Genomic DNA, 22,383 nt, shown 5'->3' with positions numbered 1-22,383 from the left:
TCTTCTATTATTGCTAGCGATTTAAAAAGCAGTGTTATATCTACATCTCTGACCGTGATTTATAACTTCCCTAGATTCTTTGGAATCAATAGAAATAAACATAATCAAGCCTCTATTCAAAGTTGAACGCGTGTTTTTTTTTTAAATATAAAAACGTTTTCTTGCAACCCATTGTCGTCAATGTATAGATTAAAGCAAACACACTTTAGAATCAGTCCTTGAAATCAAGGTTGAAGGCTTGAAAAGACAAAGACATCACAAAAAATAACAATATGAATGGAAAAGATTCAATACATGTAAACATGGGCGGGGGAGGAAAAAACCACAACAGAACAAATGACACAAACAGGAGAAAGCATCTCTCGAGCAGCTGGGAGTGTGTTCGCTGCTGACAGGGACACGTGCAGCAGGGTGGAGATGCAGGCGAGGTGTCGTCCAGTAGGGGCTGCTAACAGCACTCATCATTCTCATCCATGCTTAGGCTGCTCTTGCGACTGCTGTCCTTTGAGGTGTCTGGGGAGAGGGACGAGAGCAAAGGGTCCCCCTCCCTCACCGGGGATAGGTTGTCTTGGGATAGGGTGTCTTCCATGAGGATGTCGTTGAGTTTGGAGCCCGGCTTGCCGTGAACGCTGTAGTGACCCTCTGGGAAGTTGGAGTGGCGTTCGTTGAGCTCCAGGGCGCCGGGCGGTTCTGGAGTGCAGGCCGGGTGGTGCTGGTGCTGGTGGTGGAGCGGGTACAGGTCCTGGCGACAGTCCTCCAGAGCGGTCTCCTCCTTTATGGACCGGGGCGCAAGGTCAGCATAGCAGAGCGCTGAAGACGTGATGACCAGACCGTGAGCCCGGGCCTGCATCTCTAACTCCTGCAAAAGAGAAAGACACACTTTTAGGTTAGTCGGTGAAGAGTTGCACTCTCTGCCATAATATCTATCACAGTCTTCTACTCTTCTTCACTTTCCCCCCCACTTGAAAAAAACAACACAGCTTCTCCAAATAATTACCGCGACGTAAACGCACAGTGTGATCACTCAATCCATGTCCGCCGAGCCGAATCGCACAGATCCCGACTCCTCTTGTCTTGTGACTAATTAGTTACATGGCGGATCCAAACAGCCGCCTTCCTGCTCAGTACGTGGCCTGCGCTGGGTGAATTAGCTGCTCTGCTCGTTTTCCCTGAAGCTTGACCTATTTTTCATAAAGTGTTATGATTTGTTCTGACGATAGCGGAGGGAAATCGCGAATACCGACAATCCACTCTCTTTTACACTTTGTACACATGAAACATGCTGTCGTTTCTCTTTTAATTTCATTATCAGGTGCTAATAAAACAATGTTGCAACTAGGATGGTTATGATGCAAGTCAACAACTCTGTGAATGTACCTTCAAATCACTAGCGGTCATGAAAGTTGCTCTTTACCTGTATCCTCAACATCAGATGTCGATTGGCATGCTCGAGCTTCTTCTGGCGACTGTCCAGCTCCTTGGCCCTCAGCTGCTCCCGCTGTAGTTTCCTGATGTAGTCCACCGATGCCTTCAGGATTGTGCCTTTGTTCCAGCGCATGTCCCTGAAAATCACAGAGGAGCCATTATTTGTGAGGGGTGGGAATCGCCAGAGATCTCACGATACGATATTATCACGATACTGTCACAATACTGCGATATTCTGAGTATTGTGATAACATATATTGCGATATATTACGTTTTTCAACTTCAAATTATGTCCCCAAAGGAAAACTGTTTCAACAACATGTTTTATCTGAGTTCTTTCTCTGATGTCTCCATCTTTGTTTCGACCAACTTCGACCAAAATATCGATACTTGCCGTCCGTGTATCGATATAATATCGCCACGCAAAATATCGCGATACTATGCTGTGTCGATTTTTACCCCCACCCCTATTATGTGTACATCCTACGTGCAGTCTCTTTGTTCCTACAGTTTTAATGTCAGACAATCCGCAGAACTCCATCTCTACTCACGAAACAAAACACATGCTAGGTTTCTATAACAGGCCGCTCGCTTGCATTTAGCTCTGTTCAGTTGGAAAAACAAGAGACAGACGGGGATAATGAGGGGAAGTACAGCTGCTCCGGAGGTCACAGAGGTGACCGGCAGTCAAAGAAAGTCTGAGTTCTCTGCAGAACTGAATGCTCCATCGTTAATGTGTACAGGGGAGGTCACTGCGATCACAAGCAGTCATAAGGATGACCCCGAGCTCCCTGAACAATCGAAGGTTTCACTGGAAGTTTTGCAGGGGTGAAATCGATCTTCACTCAACATAACTGGAAAAATCTGCATTATAGATCCAACGATTACGCTGAGAGGTGTTTCAGGCTTGAATTAGTCAGAAGCCTTGGGGTCCGATAGATGAATCAATTAATAGTATTGAAGATTTCTAGATTTCTCATGCTAACAAGCACAGGTACTGTACGTTTTGTTGTTTTTAAGTGTCATCTACAATAAGAATTATGTTAAGCCAGGTCTGTTTGTAAAAGGCGGTCTCTGAGCTTGTGTCTATCTAGGTTTATGTGCGGGTGGAGCACTCAGCCGGGGTTTAGCAAAACAACCATGGGTGCACAGACATAACAAAAGGGGCTGCTGGGATCTTCCCAGAGCCACAGGCGAGGTCAAAGGCCAGAGGAAGAGAAGAGTGAGCTTTAAGCGGTGCTTCTAACCTCGAAGTGTCAATACATACAGGAAAGAAAAGATGAATATACCCGTAATCTGACCGATCACATGATGACGCAGTAAAATAAGATTATCCTTTATTAGTCCCACAGCGGGGACATTTGCAATCTGTGTGTAACTGAGATTTCTTATTAAATATACTCGCATGCAATATGTAAGAGATGGGGATCAAATCAATCACGAGGATTTAACAGTGAGGTTATACATGGTAAAATAAATGTCCTCTTGTCGTCAAGGAGCGTTACTATCTTTGTTTTGAATGAGAAATAAAGTGAAATAAAAAGAGAAAGTGAATAATATAAGTAACTCACGGGTCATTCGATTTGGGAATTAAAGTTCCCAGTTCCTTGATTCGATCATTGATGTTAAACCGTCGTCTTCTCTCAACTACAGAATAAAATGCAGAACAGAACCCATGATTAGTTGACGAAACCCCATCTGAAATAAGTTTTTGTAGAGTAACAAAGAAGATGACATTATATTAGTATTTACATTTACACATTTACAGAGTGTATATATATACATATATATATAATATATATATATATTATGTATATGTCAATTAAGATAAATAAAAATACAATTAAAACTCACTCAAATTATGATTGTCCTTCTTCTGCCTTTCCTTTGCCATTGCTCTTACTTCAGCTTATGGAAAGAAAGAAAATGCTTTGATTGAACAATATAAATACAAATCTCAAAAATGATCTTGAAGCTAATCAACCATACGCACCCACAGGGAACCCTTCAGGCCTTTGATAGTTGCCGCAGGATCCAGACGTATCCAGCATGTGCATGATGGCCGGGGATTGTGACACTGTGATAAATAAAGTTTTCATTATGAAATTATGCCTGGAGAGTTATGCTTCCTGTATAATGTTTCCATGCAATAGAGAAGCTGAATGGACATTCCGTGTTTATTGTCACAGCTCACAGATCTGTAAACATTTCATATATTTTGATGACAGAAGCCAGGCGCTGAAGCGTTTGTACGTCTCTTACCAGAGTATTCCCTTTTGAGGTTGGCGGGGCAGGAGTTGCTGATGGGCAGACCTTGCTGGGACATACCCTGATTACCATACATGTCCATGAGGTTAGCATTCACGGGGATCTGAGGGAACGCGGCAGCGACATTAAGCAGAGATCACCCTGCCCTGTATAGATGCTAATCAGCATCACAAGATGAGCATCATAGGTAGGGTGATGACACAAGTTTACACACATGGTATATGCAAATAATCATGATGTCACTGTTGAAGGAATACTTCTACATTTTGGGAAATTTGCTGCCTTGATTCCATGCTTAGAGTAAGATGAGAAGATAGATACCACTCTCGTGTAAGGCTCATTTGTTTTTTCTTAAGTGTATTCTTAAGAGTATTTATTTGGATGTTTTACACACCAAATGACACGCCCTCATGTGAGGAACCTTTAAAAAAAGTGAAATGCACGCACACACACTTACCGTGTTAGCCATCTGGAGTCCTGGGTCCATCAAGCCCAGGATATCATCACTGTAACTGGACTCCAGACTAATGATGTCATCAATGACATCATCCATCTGAAACAAGACGACGTAGAGAAAAGGCCGATTAAGTGAGTGAAAGATCACAAAAAGGCATTCTTCCGTGTGTTATTGTGAGAAAAACACAACGAGTCACAAGCGGTCACCTCTTTCTCGCAGTTGGAGTTCAGGGTCAGTAAGGCCATAGGGCTGTTGGGGGCGCTGTTGCCCGGCCCTGGCGGCATGCCCCCGTAGTCAGAGGACTGGTTGTGGCAGGGCAAGCTCAACACCTGCGAGCCAAGCTTTCCCAGGTACCGCTTCACCTGCTGCTGCTGGGAGTGCTGGATGTGGTACTTGGTTGGGTTCTCCAGATGGGTCTGGACCTGTTGGTGGGAGGAGAGAAGGGGAAAGGGCAAGAGAGCCGAGTAGGGAGGTGGTTGATGGTTACAGATGCAACATGGGAAATAAATCATAAATGTTCATTTCAAATAATCCTCCTTTAAACGACAGCTATACTATTCTTGTGGTCTTTTATTAGATTAGAAAGAAGAAATATTTTTAGATAAATGTACACAGATTAAGACCAAAGACTAAATATACCTCAAAGCCTGTCGTAGTGTTGCACTGCACTGAGTACAATATAAAAATAAACTCGGCACAGGGTTCAAAACAGACGATGAATTATGCGTTTCTCTTGAGACGCTGTCAGGTGTTGTGATCTAAAAGAGTGTCAGCAGAAAAGTTATTTCTACATATTTTCTTCAGCGACGACGTTCTGCTTTTCCGCGTTTGTAGTCCACATGTTTTTAAGGAACAAAAATGACACGCACACCCATCTCTGCACTCCCCCGGTTATGGATACATTTGATTTCATTCATCCTCACGCAGCGTTCATGATCCCAAAATAATACAGCAGGCACATAAACGAACCTCAGAGACAGCGTTTGTCAGGCTGTGACACATTTTAGATTGAGCAGTGCTGCATTCCAGCTCACATTTAGAGTCTACATCGAATCTCATTTCTTGACTAATTCTGTGGTTTATGACAGAACGAAACATCAGATAGTTCATGAGTAAATTTAGATACATGACACATGTACTAGTTATTACAAACTGTGATGGCTTTAAGATAATAAAAAAAAAATAGCCCTAAAAAAAACATACCTCATACGGTGGGTATCCAAGCAGCTCAAGCATCATTTACAGTAAATGAAAACTAAAAGTAAACTGACCCGTCCAACTAAAAAACCAAACCTACACTTCTGTGCTGAACTTCTCTCTGAACTGAGTGCTGTAGCTGCGTGTGTCTTGCTTGCACCGGAAGACTAAGCCTGCAAAGGACAGACACACATCCAGCTCATCTTTTAAAAGGCAACAAAAGTAATTAGTTATGCACATCAGGGAAGTACAATGAGCTTCTTCAAATTTGTGTTGTTTTATGTAAAATCTGAATTCATCACTTGATGTCAGGATGTGCTGCTAACAGTCAGTGCCTTTGTTTTGCAAGGCCACCTCTTTTACTGAAACTTGCCTCGGGCTGTTGGATGCCTGGCGTGAGTCCCCAGCTCAAAACGGCCCAAAGAATACAGTCTCCATCCCTATCTATCCACGGTTTGCCTCTCATCTCGTTGTTAAAATCAGCAACAACATGCATACTGCATCTAAAAACGAACGAAAAACAGCCTTCATTTTATAAAAGTGTGTATCGTTTTTTTTTTTAAAGATCAGTGTATGGCTTTTAACAAAGCGGAGGAGGTCACAGGCTCCAGACAAACTCAAAGCTGGTGTTTCCAGTGCTTCTGTAAAAAAAAAAAAAAAAAAACTGTCGTCTGCACACTGCACTCGACAGCTGAGATGATTATTATAACACGTGCAGGCTAAGAAAAAGATAAAAACTGCATTGACACATCATTTTGTTGCTGCGCATGGACCCTCATCGTCTGTGGAGACGGACTGCTGCTCATAAAACATAGCGATGATTAACATAACTCAACAAAAGTCCACATATGCAAGTTTGTGATCATGCATCTGCATCTTTGTATCCTTTAGAGATACTTGTTGCACCTCTTTACCTGATTGTCTTTTTCATGCCCAGAGACAGTACCATTGTTCTGCAGGGGGGGGTTTACTCATGTGAGAGGTACATTAACATGTACCACGCTGGTATGACGTCATTGCATGGTCGTAAAGCAAAAACAATGAGATTCATTGATGTTGGTCGCCACAATCAAGTCTTCTCTTTGTTCTCATTATGGTGTTTATCTCAACTGAAGTATCGTTGCTGATGATCATTTCTAAAGGAGCGTTTCCAATGTCATCAGATCATCAAGAATAAATCATCTCCCTTGCAAACACATCATTGGCACGCAGGCGTTACTGTACCAAAAGTTATATACTTTAACATTATGGACCAGAGGGACGTTGATCCTGAAAATAGACTGAACACACGTAATGAGTATTTAGAAAGAGTATTTAGAAACCTAATCCAGATGGATAATACTTGAGTCGTAAATGAGCAATCCAGCTAAACAAACAATGACTTGTTAACTATTACTGTACTGGAAGGTGACTGAATACAGGTTGGGTTAAATCTGACTATTTCGTTATCACTTTATTTTTAAACGATTTTAATTTGTCTCTCTTCTTATATGTATGTGTTTTAGGTCTGTTGATGTTTTTCGATTAATCTGTCAATTCTCTTTTCGATTACCTGATTAATTGTTTGATCCATAAAATGTCAGTAAATAGTAAAAGTTGACATATTCAAATTTCTTGTTTTGTCCGATTACATTGCTTTTACGATTAACTTATAACTAAAATAGATGCTTTATTAATTGTCTCTCAGTCTAGTGGTCGTTTCAGCTCTTGAAGGTGATATATAGACGAGATTGGAAGCATTTCTATTGCCTCAAAACAGCTCTCAGCATGGTGACAGATGGCAGCTTGCAGCTAACGGTGCTAACAGCGCTAACAGTGCAAAATGCGGTTGGCACAGCCAACAGTGTTCACCTGAGGGGGAGCCAGAGGCTGGCAGTTACGCTTCTAGCGGTCGGGACAGCTGTAGCCGCCTTATCAGAGCAGTACAGAGTGGCGGCCGTGAGCTAGCCGATGGGGCACACTCGCGTGCACAAACGTGCACTAAAAAGCAGCTGATGCCGGCCTGGGTATGTGAACAAAGCAAGAAGAAGCTCAGTAACAAACCCACACAGACGGAGAGCAAGTAGGGAAGCACCAACACCGATACTAATATCGGGCCTATACTGACTCAAATAGCTGGATCAGGTATCAGTGACAAGTCGGCCAATCTATTCCAAGATATATTTCTATACTATAGACATTATGCACTGGAATTTCAATTCCACACACCAAAAAAATCTTCAAAATGAACAATTCTGCTGCTATATAAATGCTCTGAATGTGGAATTTAGAGCCTTTAAGTTACTTATCAGCAGAAAGCAATGCAGAAAACATTCAGGTCGTCATTCAGATAAATAACAAGACTTGAAAATCAGTTATTTGAATCTCAATTAGTGATTGAATGTTAAATCATTTCAATATTTTTCTGAATGCCAATTGAAAGTCCAACCTCAATAGATTGAATGAGGGATTTGAAAGGATTGATATTGAATTGTGTTATACTTAACCTGTTTTGAATGTTATTTCATCTCTTTATTCCAGCAAGAGCACAGCCATAAACACACGGTGCTACCTTTTTTCCCACTTCAGTCAAAGTGGCATTAATTTGCGGTCAGTCAGCTGCTGTCATAATATTGAAAATCAAAGTTTAGTTTGTGGGAAAACCGACGTAGGAAACTAGTTCATCCTTTTCATGTCATCGGTTGGTTCTCGCCATCATTCCAACACTTGAGGCGTTCCCGCTGAGTGTTTTGCCCCGCTCAGTGTGGGAGCAATCTTTATTTCATAGCAGCTGCTTTTGAGAAAAACAATTTCCAGAGCTGCTTTAGCAACAACAACTTTTGTTATTGAGCCTTAAAACATGCAGAAAAGTACAAGTAGCAGTATTGTGTCGTACGCACAGATATCGAAGTATGATTTGGTGTCAGCTTTTCTGTCGTTTCCTGGCTGTTACTTAGAGGCTCAGCCCATGATAACGTGGTGAGGTCATTTTTGTCAAATAGTCCTTTTTTCTGTGGATGCCAGTGGTAATTCCATTCAGCCAGCATACAAATATAAGCTATACATACCTTCAGGTACAGGAGGAAGACCTGGTCCTGTGGGAAAGTTCTTAACCTTTCATGGCATGATAAGAGCTGGTCGAATATATAATAGCTCCCAACATTTTGGGTTATTTCATGTCTATTTTTTCGGACTCATCACAGGTTGCATATGTTAACAACCACAGAATTATATGAATCTTTTTAATTCACAAAAATTGCAATGATTAAGGAAAATAAAGTGTTTTTTTTGTCTGTTAATCATCTCACAAGCCCTCAAATGTATTTTATGACACCTTGGGGATCGCAGATCACCTGGTTGGAAACCAGTGCTACGACAAGCTCTTTTTTACGAAGACCCACTGACTGTCTGTTCATGCTTAGAAGGATTGGTCTACTGAGAAATGTATCTCCAACTTTATTCTATTCTATAATCAATAAAGCATTTAAGTCTAGGCTTCAGGAAAACCATGAAGGGGATTTTATCACAATCAACATGTTATAGAATGAGCGAAGGAATCAGCAGATTCAACGACAATGAAAATGATGGATTACAGCTCTAACGTGATTCATTGAGTAAGTATTTTTTTTTCTTTGATCGTTTCCGCTTCACAGATGTGAGGATTTGCTGCTTTTCTTTGTTTCATATGACCGAAAATCTGAATAACGACTGTTGGCCGAACAAAACAAGCCGTCTAAATCGTAAGGCTCCTTGGGTTCTTGCACATTGCATTCTCTCTATCTTCTTCCTTTATGGACCAAACAATTAATCAATTAGTAGAGAAAATACTGAGCAGATCAATCAATGATGAAATATGTAAATAAACCGTGAGTCGTTTATTTAGCTCATTGTTGCAGTAAGTAGCAGACCTCTTACATTTACTTAACCAGAGGGATTTCCAACATGATCACACGTAATTAGATGATCGAACTGCTCTGAGTTCACTTGAGCCCCCTGGGGGCCACAGACCTCAGGGTGGAACGTCAATAGGCTACATGTAGTATAGCTTTTGTTCAGGCAAACTGGTCTGAGGGTGAAAAAGTATCTGTTTTTAGAGACCCTGGAGAGAAAAAAAGGATCCTTCTTGTAGCGTGTTCACAAAGCCTATGACATCTATACAGGCTCTTAGTCACTGTAGCTATAAATAAGGAGTCCAAACACAGTGATGTGCATGTAAGCTTTGGTTTCAGACAGTGATACATCTCTTATACTGATCATTGAGTTTGTCAGCTTGGTTAAGAGCCAATGAGCAGAACAATGGATTCTAGAGAGATCTTAGCCAGCGGGACTTTAACTTTAATTCGCCCAACTTCACTTAATGTACTCTTTCCAAAATACACAGTTTGGAAATGTGACATCAAGGGCCAACTCACAGCATGTGCAACCGCAGTAACCAAGACAGCTTGTTGTTGTTTATCCGCTTGTTTTTAGCCCTGGGCAACATAACCCCTCAAAAACAGTCTGCAGAAACACGCACAAAGCCGCCTACTGTACTGAGAGAGGACGCTGACAAGCTGACAAACACTGATTTGTATTTCTTTTTTTACTTGCATGCTTTGGGCATTGCATGATGGTCCTACCAGGATACATTAACGAGAATGCCCATGTGCTATGCAGCCGAGAAGAATAGGCCACTTTGTCTCACAGTTAAGCTGCTAACGTGCTCTGTGGAACTTGCAGACGACAACTGTGATGCTAATGTGAGCGGGCTACATCAGAGCGACCTGTGGTCTTTTCCGCCTATCGTGTATTCTCGTGCTATTATGCAAAAATGTGGCAAATTACCAGTGGAACACAAACCCGGTGTCATTAAACGATAATTGTTGTGTTAAAATGAAGATAAAAACTAAAAAGGCGGTCGTTACTGTGTCGTTCCTGTCGTTCCTGTCGTTACTGTGTAGTTTGCTGTTTTATACGCTCATAATATCCAGCTGTAATAATTAGAAAGCTAATAATGAATTATTGTGACTCATTTCACATATTAGGCAATATTGGCAAACATAGACAGCAATGCGCGTAAGGTTATACTGCATGTTTAATGTCATAATTACACTGCACAATACACACTCAAATTATTGTTTTTTTACCCGATAAAAGGTACAGCGATCTTTTAGATTAAAGATTACAAAGTGTGCTGTTTTTACCGAATGTCCTGACGCGTTAACTGCGCAGCATCTTTGTATACTATCTGATAGTCACGAGCTGCACCGCTTGAGTAAATCCAAAAGAAACGTACATTTTGTACAGGGTTGAAGAGTACTTTGTTCTCTTCATGGCACAATACATCCTTTGAAAGAGAAATCATGTTTTAACCCTTTTAGGAAGTTATCCTACAAACATTTCAAAGCAGTCATTTTTCCCTCTTAAACATGCCGTGGAATGAAGGCAGTGGGGGCCAATTACGAGCATTCTTCACTGAATTAGCGTTCGGTGTGTGGTAAGGCTGTGCTCGCCTTTGTCTTGATCCCTGAACTGATCCCTTACTTATTCCCCAGAAGGTCAGAGGTCACTTGGTTAATTAGGGGTCCAATCGGTCTTTAGATAAACTCATTTGAGCTTAATGTTTGCACTTTTTTGAGGTCCAGCAGCTCTGCCTGGTACCCCTGAGCTTTTTGTGGACTCTGCTAATCTACCCACAGACAGGTGAGTAGGTTAACAGCTCAACAGCGCCAAGCTGGAACGGTTCTTTTCATTTGAGGACTTCAGTCAATGAAGAATGTCTGTAAGCTCTCGCCAAAGTGGAGAAATTACTCTAACTTGATGTATTGTACACAGGGCGAGGGTTCGGGGTGGGGGGTGCCCTAAACCTCTCAAAGAGCTGCAGATTATGGGGAGTAAGTAATGTTTATGCTGCTTGTTTTCAATGGATATACTGTATTTGTCCGTGGCTGCTGGCCCATGCCACACACATCCAGGGTGATGAAAGTGGGGCTGAGCTAGTAACCATGAAATCTCTGATTGTGTTGTGGATGGATTTAGATCAACAAAGATTACTCAATAGCCCCCAGTATAGCTCTACTACACCTAATGTGAAGTTATGAAATTAAAACTTTCAGCTAACCTTTAATCAAAGCTCCTTTTCCCCCCATTCAGGGTTCTAAACAACCACTTCTGATTTTAAGTGTGTAGATGTCATCCTCTTGGAAATTCAAATGCACAAACACAATTATATATTTGTTCAAAGATTCCCTAAAGTGTGGCATATTCTTTTAAAATGAAAGACTTGCAGCCGTGACTGCACAGCCTTTCAAAGATCGACGTCGTGAAAAAAACACATGGAAATTGAGGACAAAAGCAAAAGCTTAATTTGTGTCTTTCTCAGAGAAGTAGAAAACCTAAAACACATGGAAAGGTTGATACGTAGACACAGGAGTACGCAGGCATGTGTGTGTCCTCATGACAAACTCCACAAACATTTCCATCAACTTCGCACTGATGTAAAAACAAAGAACTCCAAAAGGGTACAAACGAATGAAACTAATGAAGCGACTCACCAAACGTTTTGTGAGGAACACCAAAGAAAAAAAATCCTTAAAATCTTTGTACAAAATCTTTGTGCAAATCTTTCAAAATCACAATCGCATACCACGTTTTTTTAAACCTCTAATCACCTAATTAAGCAAATAAAACTAGACCAAAATATTCACCACCACACAACACAGCAAAACACATTTCTATTGATATTTCAAAATAAAAGGCTAACTCTCTGAAAACACAAAACTTACCAAACTGCCTTGTTAAAATGATCCCTCGAACAAAACGGTCTCCACTCGTACAGAAAATCTTAACAGTCTCCTGTCCCTCGGACTGCCAGGGAATCAAAGCTATGAAAAGCTGTGAATCTAGCTGAGCAAATAGGATTAAAGATGGCTAAATCCGAATGGCTGGAAGCACAGCATGCATAAAAGAGGAATTCTCCCAGGAAAGATAATCCCCATATACGCATTTTAACACACTTCACTCACTCCTGTGTTTTTTTTTTTTTTTTACACAGTCATAGTAAAACCACGATTGCCTGACTGTCCACACACACACACACACACACACACACACACACACACACACACACACACACACACACACACACACACACACACACACACACACACACACACACACACACACACACACACACACACACACAATCTATAAATACAGCGCTGCCTGGACCATTCAGACTGCAACCATGACACATGCATCTTCTAATTCCAGGGGTGGAAACTTTATACATATACTGTAAAAACTTTGACAGCTTGCGAATTATACACGCTGCCATATATCCCTCTTCTACAATCACAAACTACAACCACGGTTGTTTACCTTGAGCACCTCCATTGGCACCTGGGATGCGGGCGGGACACTGACATTGATGGCAGGGGTCTGGCCCGCCGTGGTTTGTGGGTACTGGGAAGCTCGTTGTCTCTGGTGCTCCCGGCGCTCCTGCTCCTGAAGCTGCTCCCGCATCAGCTGCTGCCGCAACAGGATGCGTGATGTCATGGCCGAGGAGCTCAGCGGGGGCTTGGAGGAGCCGTGCTGGTCCGACGGGCCGCTGCAGAGGGGAGAAAGAAAGATGACAGATAAATGAGCAGGGACGGTGAGAGATGTGAAGATGGCGAGGGAAAGGAGATCGGGAAGGTGAGGCGAGAAGACGGAGTGATAACAGAGAGAGGGTAGACTGGGAAGGAGAGGTCAAGCAAAAGAGACGAGAGAGGAGAAAGATCGGAAAGGTAGAAGAAGATGAAGGGAAAGCAGATGGAATAAAAGGTTAATATGCAGACGATGAAAAGGAAATCTAAACTGAGCTGCAACAATTAGTCGATTCATTGGTTTTACAAGGAAAATATTCAGACAATCTGTTAATTGTTTGTCACTTTTGTATCTTCTTAAATGTGAGGATTTGCGTCGCTTTACTTTGTCAGTTATATCACTGTAAATAAAAGATGTTTTGGGGTTTTGGACTGTTGGACGTAGAAAACAAGCAATATGAAGACGTCGCATGGGGCTCTAGGAAATTGTGATTTGTATTTTTTTTACTATCTTTTGACATTTCGTGGATCATTGAGAAAATAATTGGTGAAGTAAAAATGGGGAAATACTGTTTCTGTGTCTAAATTTACTAACCAGCAAACACTGTTGCAATTCTTAGAGAAAGTCATAATTCCAAGAATTTTCTTGGAATTTCGCCACTAGGAGCAACTCTTTGTACTGGGACGCTTAATGAGTAGGCCTACGGCCTCTGTTTTTCTGCAATTGTTTAATCTTATAGAGGAAACAAATACTCCAAATGAAACCACTTCAGGGTCAGAGCATCAATAAAACTTCAAACGGCTGAACAATCTGATTCTGATGGTTTTGGAGAGCATCGAGCCTCCAGCTGCGCTCGCAAGGATTTTTACACGAACGGAATTAAACACAACAGAAAAGAGGAACAGTTTTCATGAAAAGGGTTGCTTCAGTTTTCCCACTCTCTTAAATTTAGACGGCTGCTCCCCAGACAGAGCCGGCGGTCCTAAAATAGAGAGACTCTGCTGAAGCAGAAGTTGTCTGGATGAAGCCTTCATCGAGTGAGTGATCCTTTTGACCAAACACAGCAAAACGTCTGGCCAATCCAGCTGTGCAGTAATCGCACTAATTAGCCAGTGGCGTCAAACACTGCTTCGGTCTACACCGTGTTCAGTGGGTGTTGCGCACTCAACATACCATAATTCTCTCTTCAGTACTGCATATAATCTCATTGTCTGATACCACACCCACTGAACCCTGCACAAGAGCAGAAACACTGTATGCTCTACGTTAAAACGGAAAAAAACACATTTTCTAGTCACGTAAGATTACGCCCAGAACTGTCCCATTCATTTCTGAAGACAATGCTGATACAGATAAAGTGATTATAAGTAGATCTAATGAATTACAGCAGAACAAAGACTGTAGTTTGGTCTCCGAAAGCTCTGCAGCAGTTTGTTACTTTGTACTTTGTGCATAATTCCTTTGTCTGTGTGACTGCGGGTGATTGTATTTCCTTTAATCCTTTGACGTTTCAAACAAAAGTCACTGGATCTCAAGTGAAAAACGTGTTTTTTTTACTCATTTCTAAATCCTTTTTTTTTTGTTTTGTTTGTGCGGTTGAATTTTAAGACAACACTATTTCATTTCCTTTTCATTTCCAGCTAGAATAAACATAAAAAGTGAATGTCTTTAGAAATCAGAAATGTTAAAATACAGATGGCATTGCCATAAATACATTTGAATAGAAGCTGAGCAGCTTTATGATCTTTAATTTAAAAGTACAGTTTTGTGGTACCAAGTTTTACATCTGACTTTGGTTTTGTATACCAAGTACCGGTATACTTGTGTTGGTGAAAACTATACTTCACTATAGTGAAGAAGAAGAACGCAAGTCAGCAAAGAACAATGCAATGTTTACACAGCTCCCCTGCCCCTCAGTCAGTTTCAGTGTTATTAGTTTTAGCAATGAGTCTTCTGATTGAAACTTCACACCCTCGCAGGCAATCGGAGCGAAAACAGCTTTTGAAGGCGTTGCAGTGCTTCCATGCACAAGAGAGGAAACCACAGAAACACATGGACCCCGATGTCTCTGACGTCCAGATTGAACTGCTTTAGTTTAAATAAACATTTACTGTGTATTTAACACACAGGATCTCTTTTATCCAACACGTTTAAGTACAATTAAGTACAAACCCAGGAGAGCATCTTTATTAGCAGCACCTTGTTCTGTACATTATTTTATACACATTTGTTGTGCTAGCAGCAACTGGCCAAGCCAGTTAGCCGTAAATGCTATTCAGAGCTATGAGCAACGTCGACACGCTTGACTTATAATAAAATATAAAACAATAGAATAATTATATAAAATTAAGTGGACATTTTAATGGGAAAATAAATACTGTGTTGTGAGGCTTTAGAAGTCAGATTTTAGCCACATTTACCACAATTAAAGCCTAACTTAATGCATGTCAAGTGATGCTAGCAGCTCTGTGAGGCAGAGCTGAGCTTTGAGCTCAATGCTCAAACATACTGAGGGATACATTTCGTTATAATATAAACTTGTCAGTGCTCTCTGGTGGACAGAATATGTACCGACGACTAAATTACCTTAAATAAACCTTTGTTTTTTCCATACTGGAATTCTTGTTGTTATCAGCCAACATATAATCAATATCAATATAATCAGCCAATGAAATGCTCCATGTCGCCGGATTGGTCAGGCTGTTCTTGACATCGTTTCAAAATAAGAAGAGTTTACACTTGAATGATTACAGGAAGTTAATTCCAAAACGTTTCCAAATAGAGTAAAATGGTTCACAGTAGAGATCTACAGAGAGTTGTAGCACTTCATGATTCTCTATTATACATTCCTGATTATCAGGTTGACTTGTGTGTGTTTGTGTGTGTGACCAGAAGCCTCTCTACAAAGCAAAGCCCCCCCTCCCTTCTCTAAAAGCTCTTTTGTCCTTTTTAACCTTTCCGCTTGTGTGTGTGTGTGTGTGTGTGTGTGTGCGCACACCTCCTCTCGTGTTTGTGTGTATCTCAAAGATGAAAAAAAACTAAAAACGCAATGGTTGTACAGTGCTGAAGAGCCCCACCCACCCAGCTCATGATTCCTCTGATTCTGCTCACTACGCTACTCCATCATACTCCATCATTCGTCGAATAGTCAGAGCTGAGTCTCTGACGATTTATATTGGTGGACAGCAATGAAGTGAGAGATGGTAGAAGGCCAGAGACAGAAAAGTAGGGAAGGGAAAATGTTCAGTGCAGCAACAGAAGCCCGATCAGAGTCAAAGCACTGAGCTGTTAAAAGGAAAAGAATGTGCAGAACAGATACTACTGCTGGTTTATTACTTATACTGCTGGCGCTAATAGCTCTGCCTAATGGACAATAATGGTACAACAACAACCTCATCTTAAAACCAATGGCACTCCATTGGGAACTCAATTATTTTACTGTTACAAAACAAACATCTTTAAACTCTTTTCGCGATTATCTATTTAGAAAAGGTGAGTGTTATTCGTCAAAGTGACACAAAAAAATTCTAATTGCTTACGTCTTAGTTAAAAATCAATAACCAACTGCATTAAAGTCTATGCTTGTTCGAAAAACAACTAAATACGATGTCGATTGTTAATCAGAGCCAGCAGCCAAACTATTTCACACGAAACACATTGCACAGGGAGAGGTCTGCTGATTGTATATTCCCACACATTCCCACACTGTGCACACACTGTCCTTCATGTGTACATATGGCATTGTACACACACCAATACACTCCAAAATCATGCCTTAAAACATGCCAGCATGCTGAGGCGCCATACTCACAAACAGTCAAATGAGCAGGGTCTGTACACTTGCACTCCTACAGCCTCCATATTTGTTTGTTTTTTTCCTGAAGGTGCACCACCCGCCCTTGGGAGAGAAATGAAAGTCATGCCGGTGGTGCAGCGCGGGAAGTGTGTCAGAAGGGGGCGGCTCGGGGGCCCGGCCTGGGATCTCCAATCGCCACACAGAGTCCCAGGCAGAGGACCAGCCCCGTCCAGGGCTACAGCAGAGCAGGGGAGAGGGCGAGCGCCCACTGGCAGCACACTGCCCATCAACAGGCTGCTTTTTTTTGAATTAGCTTAAAGTTCAGCTCCTCTTCAAAAAAAAATGTTTTTCTTGGATGCTCGAGCTTCACTGTGCAGAATGATGTTTGTGTTTGTGCAGAGTTTGGTGGCAGAAGGCCGTTTCTACTGTTATCTGCTGGAGGGGGGGGGGGAGGTTTCTCTTTGCTTGCCTCAAAGTGTGATTTGTGATTTGTGTGATCTCAAATAGTTTGTTAGCCAATCATGGTCCAGTATGCCGCATCTTGGATGCTTGACGTACTCCACTAACATCACGTATACGCTTGTTACATACATAGTGTCTTAAAAAAAAAAGAGAAGACGTTAGGTTTAGGGCATCAAAATCACTTAGTTTGGTTTGGGAAAAGACGGTGGTTGACGTTAATTTCACTGACTAACGAGTCACGTGACTAACGACTGACTAACGCACGGGACACGAACAGCGTCCTCCCGGATGAAAGTCCTGTGTTTACATTGGAGTTAGTCTTCGTGCATCAGTCTAAGGCGCCGAGGAGCACTGACAAAGCTGCAGTATTTGAAGTATTGGGAGTAAGAACACAATTGTGATGTGGAATATTGAGGCCTGAATGTGTATTGGGGGGAAAGAAAAGTGGAAATACAAAATGACTTGTTGGACTGTAGCCAAAAAAAAAAAAAACACTGCAAAAATCCTTCAAAAGTTGCTCGTGGTGATCCCGTCCCCTTTTGTGTCTCTACCAGACTGCAGGTGCCTCGTTCACGGAGCAGATCAAGCCGAGAACACAACCTCTCAGCTGGAACAGCTCAGTGATCATGACCCGACACGACAGTACGTTGATCCACTCGCACTCCCCCGCTGATCACAACACCCCAGCGTGCTGCAGCTGGCATCAACATGGCCGTTGTCGACAAAATATATACTTCTCACTTGATTTAAGTAGAAGTAAACATACTCAGTAAACATTGTGAACATGAGGTCTCAATCGCTATAGTTGCAAGTCCTAAATGCCAAAAGGCCAATCTCGATGTTTCAAACCGGCGTCCGCTAACCAATGGGTCACAGTGATGTCCACTTCTTATCGACTGTCTGTGGACAAACAGGACATTAGAGGAAATCTTGGACTTTAGGAACATTTGAATGCACATTGTTATTGCTGATTCATCGGCCAATCATTTTTTTGCTTATTAGTTTGAAATGTCAAAAATGAAATGAAAAATGCCCAAATTTCACATCTTTGAATGTCTTGTTTTCTTCCAACAAAGGGTCAAAATATGTGTCTAACATATATCTAACATCGATATGTTCAACCCAGCATAAAATCTATTTGTGAAATGATAAAATTCCTCGAGAAGTAGCTAAACCAGCCTCTCTGGTAAAGTAGCCAATGAATTGCCTCTTAATCCTGAATTGTCCATCAACCTATCAGCAACAAGAAACACCGTAACCGTGTAGCCAACAGGTGTAAGTGGGCGTGGCCTGCATTACAAAGGAGATGGATAAAGTAATTCAGCTCTCATCGTTATGATGGTTCTTCATCCATGTGAAGAAAAAACGAATCCTGCGAGATGTGATGACGAAAACAAGCGAGCAGAGGACTGGAGACCAACTCCAGGCCGGTCTACTTATTCCCACTGCTACGTCCGGTGAGTTTGATTCTTTTTTAATGTCCACTTGGACGTCCACAAGGTTAGTCCAAGTCCTTCTAGAGCCCGCAGAGTCCCAAGAAATGTAATCGATGTCTCCCTTCAAAATGCAAGAATCTATGCAGGCTCTATAAGGAGGATTTGTTTTGTTTGGGACTAACATGACAATTACGGTATTTCATTGTAAAATTATTTTAGAGGAAGTTATTTTTCGGACAGTGGAGGACATGCAGCTCTCTTTTCACTCAGAAAGCAACGGTCAATGTACCGGTACTCATATAACCATATCGACATTTTAGAGCTGAAACAATTTGTCAACTGATGTGAGGATTTGCTGCTTATCTTCATTGACATAACTGGGTCCTGGTTAGTCAAAACAAGCAATATGTAGACATCACATTGGGCTCTGCTCTATTTTGCTCTGCATATCTCACTGTTCTCTGCCACTCCATGGACCAAGTCCAATAGATGAATTGAGAACGACAGTTAGCCACAGCACTGCAGTGTGTAGCATCAGGCAGGATGTGACCTAGGAAGTGCTATGTTTTCAGTGTTGTTGCAGTCCCTACTGGTCACCAACAGAGGCTGACAAATATCACATGATCTCCAAAAAAAAAAAAGGTTTTTAAAGATTTTATAAAGTACAAATCTACACATGTGCTTGAAAAAGTCACAGGAGAGGTTAAGACGCAACAAAGTGATGCCGACATGCAGAACAAGTCATTCCTGCAGCCACAGCACCTGTCGGTGTCGTTAAACTCTTCCCTACGCTTCCCCCCTCAGGCATCTCTTTACGGGATTCCTCACAGGACCGGGCTGTTCCCAGAACCAATCCTTCACAACCCTCAACCTGACTCAGCTTTCTGTCACTGGCAGATTTAACTGTAATTATTTTTTCAAGTGCCAATTTCACAAGTTTATAGCCAATCTGTCATTTTTCAATATATATCTCCTTCAGCCAAACTGAAATATGAGTATTTAAACTCAAGACTCTGTAAATACTGACCGATTTGCACAGCAGCCTGTCTAGTATTGAAAGTTGTCATTGAAAATATGAGTCTTGTTTGTCTCTTCAAACTGAATATATTTTAGGCACAGCTCGGCATTAAACGTTATTACCCTTCAAAAGTTTGGCTTGGATGAAATTTAAAAAAAGCTAACTGTAGAAATACAAGTAACGTAAAGAGTCTCTTTTTGATGCAAAAACTTTTTTTTTTTACAAAATATCTGACACAATTTACATTTAGCATTGGAAAGCATGACTTACTCTTTCAGCCTCAATTGGACTCTGCGTGCCAAGTAAGCCTGCAAGTAATGATCCCCCAACTCTCAGTTTCAGATATAACACATCCAGTACTAAATTTACACATCTTATTTACACCGCATAGACAATTTTCACCATCTGCCTCACGTCTATGTTGGGCACAAAACGTCTGGCACTTCGCCTGCAGCAGTCGCTGCAGTATTAAAGAGACAGCAAAACATATTATTGAAAAGGTAAAAACGACATTTTGTCACACTAAAATTTAAAAACAGCGAGGGGGAGGAGGGGAGGTGACAAGACGCCGCACACCTCAAGAATCGATCAAACTAATACCCGTTTTGCGCCTCAACGTCTCAAACCAACACAGGCACCGTGACGATTATTATGTCGAATCAGCCTCATGTGATGGGAAGAGGAAGTGAGATTCGTTCAATCGAAACAACTGTTCAGAAGACTTCACATAGTCCAACGGAAATGGCATGCAATGAAATAATCAGTGATGCTTTGCTCGTACTGAAACTGGCTGGCAGTGCTGCTCTGCCAGCAACAACTCAGCTCGATTCAGCCCCTTGAATGTGCAGCAGTATAATGACATTTCACTAATGAAGAAATTAGTTTAAAATGCAGAACTGGGTGAAAGGTTAGGACTGTGCAAGATGACAACTTGTTTTTCGCTCTCTCGCTCCCTGAACTGGTGTTCTTGCTGAAATCTGGAAAAATATAAACTTCCATTCAACAACAAAATGTCCAGAGGGGGAAAAAATAAAGCCGGAGTCGACCAAACGTTCTGCAATAAGAGCTCTGTCTGAACACAGTGGTGTACTGTCCTGTGTATGTCTCGACCTGACAATGAAGCCATGTATTACTACCGCTGAACAACATAACGGAGACGCACAAACACAAAATACAGACACCGTTATGTTAATAGATGGCATCGGCATCGCCGTCGTCGGAATCACAGAGGCAAAGTGTTGAGTTTCACAACTTCCCAGTCTGGTCACAGCTGAGAAGCGTTGCATAATGTATTAAAATCTCCCAAAACTCATGTTTCTTTGTCATAAGTAAGTTAGTCACTAACTCAAAATATTCTGGTACTGATCATTATTTGGCACGCATTTTGTAAAAGGCATCCATTAACTGCTGATGTTACGGGTCTCGGCGACTAAGAAGAGCACCGGATTCGTTATCTTTTGCTTGAAGGACGCGGTTTGACATTTTTGTTCGACGAGAAGATTGATACCACTCACATCTGTCCGTTTAATATGAAGCTGCAGCTGGCAGCTGGTTAGCTTAGCTTAGCATAAATACTGGAGATGGGGGGGGGGGGGGGGGGGGACAGCTAGCCTGGCTCTGTCCAAATGTATGTCACCTCTGATGCTGTCTACGCCTTAAACTTTGTTTAATTTGTACAAAAACTGAAGTGTAAAAAATGAAGTGGTGGTTTTAATGGTCATCACTATGAGGTGCTGGAAGGCAATTTTGATACCAGGCTAGCAGTTTCCCCCCCCCCCATTTTTAGTCTTTATGCTAAGCTAAGCTAATTGCCTCCTGGCTCCAGCTTCATATTCAACATACAGACATGAGAGTGGTATCAACCTTCTTATCTGACTCTCTGCAAGAAAAAGTGCATTTCCCAAAGTGCCAAACTGTTCCTTCAATCCATTCCTAAGATCCCAGGACAGATTATTAGTCATTTGACTGCACTAATGTCATCTGCACATCACATCAAACGGATGCAGCAGACGGCACACTCACTGTGAGGGCTTCCAGGAAAAGGGTGAAAGGTCAAATCAGACCATGTAGACCTGACTCAGCTCAACGCTGGTTGTTAGTAGAGGCCTCAACGAATGCTGAAAATAGCTGTCTGACAAGTCAGTGGTTGTGACACCAAGGGAACTGTTCATGTTTGCAGCATTTAAACTGTTAATGTTTGCAGCATTTATTCTCTGAACAAGGTTTGTTTTGTAAGAAAATATCTCCAAAGATCAGATGCAGAATTAATTTGCCAACACTTGACGTAAAGGACGACACTTGATTAAAAAGCAGACATATTTATTCATACATTTTCAGGAGAATCCATAAACTCCAACCCACTCAAGTGAGGCTCCGCATCATCTCACCAAAGTGACCTGTCTGCTCCTCTGCAAGCTAATATTTGAAGTTGATGTTGACAAGACAACACCCAAGTGTTGCATGACTTCATGCCAGCAGGATAACCATAAGGAATGAGTTGAATCCCGGGTCCAGAGCCCAGATCCGGGACCAGCTCTGATAACATCAGTGGAGAAAGCCTCATACATGCACGGACCCTGGACAAAACACTCAGAAAAGTCTGCAGCCTAATTATCACTTGAAACACCAAAGCCGCTCCGGCGTGGGAAATAACTGTCCGCAGCTGAAGAACTGACCTGTTTTTCAAGGGTTGGCTCTTCAATTCGTAATACGTTTTAGGTTCCTCTTGAAACTCCTCTCCGACCTCGAAGTCGGGAACTATTCCCGATTCGGCCTGCAT

General features: G+C 41.8%; 1 protein-coding gene across 1 annotated transcript; it reads right to left on the bottom strand.

The window, feature by feature from the left end:
* Positions 1-413: 413 nt before the first annotated feature.
* Positions 414-22,383, bottom strand: mitfb (melanocyte inducing transcription factor b; the record flags this gene model as incomplete). Its single annotated transcript, XM_079274300.1, has 10 exons — positions 414-859; positions 1,415-1,562; positions 2,997-3,072; positions 3,280-3,333; positions 3,419-3,502; positions 3,688-3,796; positions 4,151-4,246; positions 4,357-4,572; positions 12,686-12,914; positions 22,280-22,383. The coding sequence occupies 10 exons, from the start codon at positions 22,381-22,383 to the stop codon at positions 449-451; spliced, it is 1,527 nt and encodes a 508-aa protein (XP_079130426.1). The 3' UTR covers positions 414-448.

Source organism: Melanostigma gelatinosum (assembly GCF_949748355.1).
Source record: "Melanostigma gelatinosum genome assembly, chromosome: 8".
Classification (NCBI taxonomy): Eukaryota; Metazoa; Chordata; class Actinopteri; order Perciformes; family Zoarcidae; genus Melanostigma; species Melanostigma gelatinosum.
The sequence above is the reverse complement of the archived record's forward strand: the minus strand, read 5'-3'. Positions and strand labels throughout refer to the sequence as shown.